The sequence below is a fragment of the Rhipicephalus microplus genome, chromosome X (genome assembly GCF_043290135.1).
Source record: "Rhipicephalus microplus isolate Deutch F79 chromosome X, USDA_Rmic, whole genome shotgun sequence".
In the NCBI taxonomy this organism is placed as follows: Eukaryota; Metazoa; Arthropoda; class Arachnida; order Ixodida; family Ixodidae; genus Rhipicephalus; species Rhipicephalus microplus.
The window spans coordinates 489,205,066-489,214,656 of NC_134710.1; the positions used below are offsets into that span (position 1 = coordinate 489,205,066).

The following is a 9,591-nucleotide window of genomic DNA, read 5'->3' on the forward strand; positions in this document are numbered from 1 at the left end:
TTGTAAGTGACGGAGCCGGGAATAACAGGTCAATGTGGCAGCAGCTCGGTGTCAGTGGAAGCGTAGAATCACCTTGTCACAAGATCCCACACCCATGTCTGGCTGAAGGGAACTTTCTGCATTTTCTATGTGATGTTCCACACGCCTTAAAATGTGTCCGAAACCATCTGCCCAAGCACAAGTATGGTCAGGTAAGAACCCGTCACCGTTTACCTCATAAATTGCCATAAAATATGGTTTTGTGACATTGATCTGCATTATATTTTTATTTTCAGGCTTGAGGTAACCACAATAACTTCAAACATTACCAAATTATTTACTAGACTGAAAAAAATAACCACTTGAAGGTCGTTCCCAAGCTAACTGCAGCACACGTTGATCCATCAAACCTGCTGAAGATGTCTGTTCGACTTGCAGCACAGGTGAGCTTCACTGTGCATGCCTAAATATTGTCACGTGGTCGCGATAGAAAAAAGACGGCAGTCGGGCTATTAAAAGCTCTTTATTGGGCTCAATGTGTTCGGGAACGGAAAGGCGAACGCCATCTTCTTTTTCTTCCCATTGAGAGTATTGATACTCTCTCTGCCCATCTGAATGCTTTCTGCACCTAACGTGGTCTTTTCACGGCCCTCGAAATTGAAGCTATTGAAAACTTCCTGTACCTCTGCTGGTTTTGCATTGCCTCCGTATCGGCCCACCCACCACGGAGGTAATGCAAAGCGACCGTGGTATGTGATGACATTATCATAAGACATCACGTTGCACGACGCGATGGCAACTTAATACTGACGTCACGATTACGTCACATCTGTGACGCGATGGTAACGTCTCATTGTGACGTCATCACGTGATTATGATTCTTTACATCAATCATGTTGAGGCCACCAATGTGGGACGCCGGTGCTGACGGTCAATTTTCGTGTTTTGTAAGTCATTTAAGGCTTTAGTTTTTACAGTCAAAGTACAAGTTGTGCACTGATAGCGGCAACCACAGCCGTCTGCCGGCGGTAACCTATAGTCATTGTTAAGGCTGACCAGATTATTGCATTCATAAATACGATGCCGCACTTACAGATGCGGCAAAGAAAATTCTATCCTTATCGTTGATGGTGGCGTTAGTTGCACAATGTACTGTACTGTTCACGTAGCGCGTTCAAGCTTATCAAAAAAATGTAAAATAATCCGGAATGATCAAAATTCTAGGTCGGCGTTCGCGAGAGAGTGTTTACAGGAGTAACAGGTGCGATTACAAAAAATACAAAAAGAAACTAGCGTGGCAACATGTAAAAAATATTTATATTGTATTTTTCAGCTGATTGCGCTGAGCGCTCTGACATTACCTTCGCACTTATTTTTCAACGCAGCTCTTCAGCCGGAGTACTGCGATTGGCCTAAAGATGTACAGGGAAGAAGGAGTGGAAGGACTAGAAGACTCTGTGGGGACGGAGGCGTTCACAAGAATATTTAATGACGTCTTTGATGCCCTCAACGCCGAGCATCCTGCTGAAGGCATACGTAAGGGGTCTCCGGAAATACAGGTGGGCTCTTGCCCCAACATTTCAAATAGAATTAGGTGCCGTTATTTTTTTTACAGTAGTTCAGCTCTGCGATTTCAATTTTGTTATGCAGATAATCCAAGGATTCCTGGAACTGCTGAACTTGACGGAGAAAACCACCGTGAACGAAACATGCTCCTCTTTGCATCCCGGCAAACTACTGAATCTCTCCGTGTTACGCTCATGTCGGGTCTCGATATTATCGATGGACTTCACAAAGCCGGCATTCCCTACATCTTGACGGCAAAGCTAAATCAGGATCCGCTTGAGGTATCGAGCATTGTTGTGATTATCTTCACATAAGTAACTAAGATATTGTGCATAAATATCAGCACGAATGCTTAATAATATAGTTACTATCCAACTGAAGTGCTGCATAATTTTTATATAAACTTACCGCTTTTCTCGCTAATGTCTTGAATATTATAGGTGTGTGCGCGAGTCCTGACTATGGACATATTTAGCAAGAATTAATTTTAGAAATTAACATGGGAAGACCCAACTGATTTGAGCTTAATATTATAGGAATCGCAATAATATTTTGTTATAGCTATCACAATATTAACTATAGCGTACATAAGGGAGATAGGAGCTGCAGAAAACGCTAGGAGCTGCAGTAAAGAGCAACGTTACTAGAACCTCTTCTAGTAACGTTGGCAAAAAGGGTGCTTCTAGCTGTTTTAATCTCCTGCCCCCCCTTTTTTTTTCAGAGAATCTTTGGTGTTGTTCGCTCGTTCCATGGTGATGATGATCATCCGACAATCGTTCCGTTCAGCCAGATTTACAGGCTTCTATCCCTGTTCACTCCCGTGAAGAATGCTGTCAAAGGAAACTGCTCCGGTCAAGCTGACATTGTGCTCGTATCTCTGCACGAAAGTCTTGGGGAAAAAGCAAAAGCAGCTGCAGAAATCAAACGTGCTGTTGAGGCAAAGCTCCACTAGAAGCTCTTTGGCATCGCTGCTTCCGAGGGTAACAGTGATGAACTAGATGAGCATTACCGCGAGAACCCAGGTACGCAAGAAATGGTTGTTTATCATCTTGCTGGATATACGCTCAAAAAGGTTACAAAGACTGTAGCCTGCAGGCAATGTCTCGACATCCTCACGGCGGATGCTGAAGCACACGAAAAAAAGAAAACCGACTTCTCTCCAGCTTGCCTAACAGAGATAAGGGAATTCAAGTCAGGATGCCTTCATCAGCCATCGCTCCTGCTCTACACTTTCATAAAGAAAGTTGAAAGCATCATTCGCTAAACACTTGACAGCCACCCTGTGTTTGGTGACTTGTTTTGGACAATATTGGAGCACTTAGAGGAAGCTTCTTTGCCTGTCGTCGGCTGCGCGGTTCACTTTCAGGAGGTCACAGCTGAAGTCACCAAGTTTTATGTTATCATGAGGCTGTATTTATATTCAAAAAAGAATAATAGTGAAATGCTCGTATCTGAACGAGTGCAGTCGGCAAGAAAGAAGGCAAAACTCCTATAAATCGTAAGCATTTCTTCGATGATCGTGCAATGCACAATAAAGAATGTAAGCCAAGCAGGGCATGCTGTTCTTTCTCTTTTTAATCTTTTTTGTTTTTATTCCCAAACGTACTCGAAAAAAAAACTCATATAGGATTAATACAGTTGCGCATCAATAATCGCTATCTGTCTTGCATGTCTTCTTTTCTTGAAAGCTTTGTGCTCTGTGCTAACCGCACGCCCTTCGTGACAAGGAAATAGCCAGGGAAGTAGCGAGTACGCGGCAATAACCAGCTAAGGTATGCGAGAGAGATGGCTGGTAACTACACTCTCCAATTGCTCTCACGATAGAACTCTATCGCGAGAAAGAGGGCTAATAACTACGCATTCCAGGAAAATTGCGACTTAGAGAAAACTGGATTTTTGAACAGTGTTTCCATGATAGCCAAGTGGCCCTTTAGTTGGGCCGTTTTACAGGCCGGTGAGTGCTGGAAATAATTTGAAAGATTCCCAGCCGATTAGAAAAATAAACTGTGCTAAAGACGAGTCACTAGAATAGAAGTACTCCGGACGATTGCAGACTAACAACTGGTCCTGTGTACTTCTATTCTGGTGTCGCGTCTTTAGCGCAGTTTATTTTTCTAATCTTGTCTTACCAACTACCGTCCAACACACGCTTCTAAGGCCCAGCAGATTCCACCCCAAAACAGCGTTCCGTGGACGGCCGCTAAATAAATAAGTATATAAAGAAATAAACAAATAAAAATAAGTTCCCCGATTGGGAAAGGCTCCTGAATTTTAGCGGTGATTATGGAGCAATTGTTTTACAAATTTTGGTTTTTGAAGCAGTTGAGTTTACTGCGCAAGTGTGAATGGCGAATCTCACGACCGGCGAGAGCCGCAACGACAACGCGGATCATTCGCGCTGCAGCAGACGACGCGCGCAGCTTGAAGCAAAATGGCACAGCAGCGGCACTAGTTCTCGCGTCGGCCACCGCGGCCACTTCAGAGAGCACGCTCCTACGGAGAGCTGCGAAACTAACCTGGTTCTAGTAACGTTGGCAGAGCCTGCATGAAGCAAAGAAGGTGGCTTCATGAGCACATGCGGCTGGCTGGTCTGCCGCTCCCACTGAATCTGGAATTCTCCAGTGGATCTTTTATAGGCAGTTCTGATGACGTATACAGAATAGCTGGCGCTATCGTTCGTTTTTTACGAAGAAAGGAGGGGAACCTGAAGCCAGTTGAGATACAGTAGCCACTAAGTACACGTGTCAGAAGGCAGGCTAATGGTAATGGCAAGCATGATCTCGGTTCAAGCTTTCCGGCGAAACTAAGCAGCAGAGCCTGAATGAAACAAAAAAGGGGTTTCATGACCACATGCCGCTGGCTGGCCTGCTGCTCCCACTGAATCTGAAGTTTTGCAGGGGATCTTTTATCGGCAGTTCTGCAGATATAGTCAGAATAGATGGCGCTGTCGTCCGTTTTTTAACAAAGAAAAGACGGAAACCGGAAATCAGTTACAGTAGCCGGTGTAGTATACATGTCAGAAGGCTGACTAATGTTAACGGCAAAGCAACATCTCGGTTCAAGCTTTCCGGCGAAAAGAGACAGAAGAGCCCTCATGAAGCAACCAAGGGGGTGTCATGACCACATGCTGTTTACCGGTCTGCCGCTCCCACTGAAGCTGAAGTTCTGCAGTGGATCTTTTATTAGTAGTTCCGTTGACGTAGTCGCAGTATAAGGTGCTGTCGTCCGTTTTTCACGAAGGAGGGGAACCGGAAGCCGGTTGAGATGCAGTGCCTCTGAGGTACACGTATCAGAACGCAGACTGGTGGTAATAGAGAAAGAATATCTTGGTGCAAGCTTTCCAGCAAAACTAAACAGCAGAGCCTGCATGAAGTAAAGAAGGGGGGGTTCCATGACCACATGCCATTGCCCGGTCTGCCGCTCCCATTGAAGCTGAAGTTCTGCAGTGGATCTTTCATTGGCAGTTGCGATGACGTAGTGAAAGTAGATGGCGCTGTTGTCCGTTTCTTACGAAGAAAGGAGGGGAACCGGAAGCTAGTTAAGATATAGTAGCCACCGAAGTACACGTGTCCGAAGGCAGGCTCGTGGTAATGGCGAAACAAGATCTCGGTTCAAGTTTTCCGGCGAAACTAGACAGCAGAGCTGCAAAGGCTACCTAACCCCATGGAGAGCTATCGCTCGTCGTCGTCCTCTTCTTACTTGGTCAAGCCACGTGTCTACTATTTTAAATACTTAAGCGGTATATCCTTTACCTTTATTGCAATCTACCCCGGGCAATAAGTGAGCCATCCTGGCGACCGAAGGGCTAGAGCACACAGTGGGATCGCAGTACTGTTTGAGCCTGGAAATGTGCACAATTTGTTGTCCACGGCGATGCTTTTCCGAAAACGTGTCTAGTGGCTTCTTGAGGGAGCTGAGTGGAAGTTTCTTGCAGAATCCAATAAGAGCCACAGTGCTTCGAAAAGAGCTAGTGGGACAGTCATGCGGTAGTATATGAAACCAACTACCAGACCAATGTGCCGGCGTCAAAGTATTTAGCAGTAGTCGGTTTATTGTGACGATGTTTCTAATGACTTTGGTGTTGCAACGTGAATAATCGAGCAAGCTGGCGACATCCTTTGGCATATGCAGCTTCTTATTGATTTGTGGGGTTTAACGTCCCAAAACCACCATATGTATATGAGAGACGCCGTAGTGGAGGACTCCGGAAATTTCGACCACCTAGGGTTCTTTAACGTGCACCCAAATCTGAGCACACGGGCCTACAACATTTTCGCCTGCTTCGGAAATGCAGTCGCCGCAGCCAGGATTCAATCCCGCGACCTGCGGGTCAGCAGCCGAGTACCTTAGCCACTAGACCACCGCGGCGGGGTCATATGCAGCTTCTCTTGAAACGGTTGTGAACTCAGAAACGTCAGGCCACTACGGAAGAACTATGTTCATTGTGGAACAATGTTCACGTCCATAAAGAAGAAAAAAGGTGAAATCCAGTGGTGCTTTGTGTTGCGGTGTTGTATGCGTGCGTGACGAAAGTTAGTATGCTGTCCCTGTCGGTGTGCTCAGATAAAGTATACATAGATAACATATCTTCAAGCGTGCGACTGAAATGCTCTGCCATCCCATTAGTTTGGGGTTGATATGCCGTTGTAGTGCGTTGTATAATGCAACACTGCTTTACAAAGGCTGTAATGATGTCGGATAGAAAAACACGGCCGCGGTGGCTGAGTAATTCTCGAGGCTCTCCATGTATTGTGACGAGACTTGAGAGTAAGAAGCTGGCAACGTTGTTTGCGCTAGCAGAAATTAGCGCTGATGTTTCAGCATTCCGCTTTAGGTGATCGATGGCCACTATAACCCAGCGGTTGCCACTCGGAGTGTACGCATGCGAACCATATAGGTCTATTCCCACGTGCTCAAAATGTAGGGCTGGACATGGTAGGAGTTTTAATGTGCTCGCGATATGATTATGTCGCGTCTTGCGTCATCGGCACGTAGATCATGACCAGGTGTATTTGCAAGCAAAACGGTACATACCTCGCCGGTATTACCGAAGGTGCATGCGAGCGTATATCTTTAAGACAGCAGCATGACCGCTTTGTGGATCATCGTAAACCAAGGCGCAGATGTCGGAGTGAACTTGCCGGGGAATAACAAGCAGCGACTTTCGACCAATATAGTTGCAGCTGCGGTGGTAGAGCGGGTTGTCGCTAACGGTGAAGTGTTGAGCTTGGCGCCGAAGCATCCGAGAGACAGGAGAAGGTGTATAGTTTGAGAGGAAGTCCAGCAGCGAAGTGATCTAGGGGTCTTTACGTTGTTCAGAAGGGAAGTCAGAAATATTGATGGCAAAGACACAACTCACGGAAATGGACAAGCAGATGGGCTTAGCAAGCAGTAGTGATCGGAATAAAACATCCGCATCAGAATGCTTCTGACCAGAATGGCGAACAACATGAATGTCGAATTCTTGCAGGCGCAATGCTCAGGGAGTGAGGTGACCACTCAGACCGTTTAGCGAAGATAGCCAGCATAGGGCATGATGATCGGTCACAAAATCAAATGGACGTTGGACAGGTATGGTCGAAAACTTTCAATCACCCATATGCTGGCGAGACACTCTTTTTCTATGACTGAGTAGTTTTTATCAGCTTTCGTGAGCGTGCGGTTGCCGTAAGCCACAACGTACTCCTCAAACCCACGTTTGCGTTAGGTTACTATGACACCAAGCCAGGCGCCACTGGCGTTAGTGTAAAGCTTTGCTGGTGCTGATGCTTCAAAATGCCGTAGTATTGGCGGTGCAGTGATAAGGTGCACAGTCGTTGAAATGCATCGTCGCACGCCTCTGACCATGCTGATAGATCCGAACTGCCGGCGAGAAGGTCGGTTAAAGGGGCCATATTAGAAGAAAAATCGCGGGTGACGCGTCGGAAATAAAAGCACAAACCGATGAAGCTTGGAAGCTCTTTAACAGTGGTTGGTTTCGGAAATGCGGCAACGGCACTAAGTTTTGCAGGGACTGGAAGGATAGCGTGTTTTCAAACTACATGACCGAGGATGGTAAGCTTGCGGGCTGCGAAGTAACATTTCTTCAAATTAAGTTGAAGACCCACCTTGGCCAGGCACGTCAGCACTTGCTCGATCGAGGCGAGTAAGATGGGATGAGAAGTACGTTGCAAATACCACAATTTCGTCTAAGTAGCAAAGAGAAGTGTTTCATTTCAGACTGCGAAGAGTAGCGTCCATCGTTCTATCGAAGGTGGCTGGTGCATTGCAGAGGCCGAACGGCATAACGGTGAATTCGTAGAGTCCATCGGTTGTGACGTTCTTCGGGTGGTCTGACTCTGCCATCTGCACCTGCCAATAGCCAGAACGCAAATCCAATGAAGAACACTGCTTCCTGTAGGCAATCCCATACGCCATCAATACGGAGTACAGGGTAGATGCCTTTACGCGCAGTTTTATTGAATCTGCGGTAGTCAATGCAGAATCTGATGGACCTGTTTTGCTTTTTAACGAAGACAACAGGCGAAGCCCAGGGACTGTTGGATGGCTCTATGATGCCACGCTTTATCATGTCATCTACTTCTTCGTTGATGACATGGCGCTCAGCTGATGACACACATCATGGGCGCAATCATAGTGGGACTTGTTGGCCGGTGTCAATAGTTTGGAGGACTGCGGTTGTTCGGCCTATAGATGGGATATCACAATCTAATGAAGCGTGAAAACGCTGTACAAGGTTAACGATTTCTCTACGTTGGTTGGGCGTGAGCTCAGGATTAATAGCTCTGGAGAAAACGCCTACATTGTCAGCGGCTGCAGTAGATGGTGTGACGGCACAAATCGAGACTGACATCGCAGGGTCGGACATAGCCACAGCGAAAACACAATCAAGGTCTTCGTATTCGCCGAGGTTTTCTCAACAGAGTACTAATAAAGCGCTAGCAGAAAGATTACATGCGTACACTTCAGAATAACCGATGTTGAATGCGACAACAGCGAATGTAAGGAAGACGTCCCGACTGCGCGCAGCAGTGGCTGATGGTGTAAAAAGAGTAGGTGCTGTCGCAACAGGGCCAATAAAACCGGAAATAGAGCGGCGGCGAACGATGCAATGGTAACGTCCGACGCTGCAAACACTTTACCCGGGTGGCGGTCTTCAACGTCAAAGCCAGGCACAGACTATGTTAGTTCAGAACGGGCGCAGTATACTAGAGCAGAATTTGACGATAGGAAATTCCACACAAGAATACCGTCATGCGAGAAACATTAACGCGACGACGAATATGACGACGTACATGTCACCTTAAACAACGACTTGTGGGGTGCAAAATATCGACGGCCGAATGTGTGTGACGTAGCTGTTCGCAAAAAAATGTCGATTAGTTGAGTGGTCACCTTGTTCAAATTGCAGAAGAGTTTTTCGCTTATGCCAGATGCAGCTGCTCCGGTGTCGAGAAGGACACGTACATGGACGCCACCTACAGATGGTTTACTTTCGTTTGGAGGACAATTATTAGGTCTTGAAATGTTCGACAGTAACGCAGCTCTTGCCTCTGGTACTGTGGCTGTCAGTTTTCCCATCGTGGTGGGCTGCGGTAATGCAGCATTAGGGAGATAGATCAGTGACGAGGAGAACTTGACCAGCGTGCGTCGGATCGGCGGTGACTGGTAGTCGGGTCTGAAAGAGAATCAACAGGCACTGCATAGGAACGTTGAGCATGAAAGTAGTTGGAGGCTGCAGCTGAACGTAGTTTGAGGACCCTGCACTGTCACGACGAGGAAAGTTGCGCCGGTGGCCGTGGCGAGTGACGCGACCTGAAATGCCACAGAAGAAACTTATGGGCCGATGATCCTGTGTGCGCCATGACTTGAAGGCAGTGGCACAGTTTGCTGAATAAGAACCTGAAGGTGGACCTGTTGGTAATGACTGAGACATGTAAACTTTTTCAGTAGCTTGGTAGGCAGCAGAAGGTATTAGAGCACACGTTCTAGCCGCAACGGCCGCTTAGGTGAGTGGGGCAGCAATACGCAACGGAGTCAAACTTA

General features: G+C 46.7%; 1 protein-coding gene across 1 annotated transcript; it reads left to right on the top strand.

The window, feature by feature from the left end:
• The first annotated feature begins 325 nt into the window (after window positions 1-325).
• Window positions 326-3,137, top strand: LOC119161655 (uncharacterized). Its single transcript, XM_075876374.1, has 4 exons — window positions 326-422; window positions 1,365-1,538; window positions 1,630-1,826; window positions 2,267-3,137. The coding sequence occupies exons 1-3, from the start codon at window positions 399-401 to the stop codon at window positions 1,795-1,797; spliced, it is 366 nt and encodes a 121-aa protein (XP_075732489.1). The 5' UTR covers window positions 326-398; the 3' UTR covers window positions 1,798-1,826; window positions 2,267-3,137.
• The last annotated feature ends 6,454 nt before the right edge of the window (window positions 3,138-9,591 follow it).

Bases quoted from the DNA above. Each gene is read 5' to 3' on its own strand.
- LOC119161655 (XM_075876374.1), top strand. From the start codon at position 399: ATGTCTGTTCGACTTGCAGCACAG. The intron at 423-1,364 runs GTGAGCTTCACT...TTTTCAACGCAG, and splicing joins CTGTTCGACTTGCAGCACAG to CTCTTCAGCCGGAGTACTGC. The intron at 1,539-1,629 runs GTGGGCTCTTGC...TTTGTTATGCAG, and splicing joins AGGGGTCTCCGGAAATACAG to ATAATCCAAGGATTCCTGGA.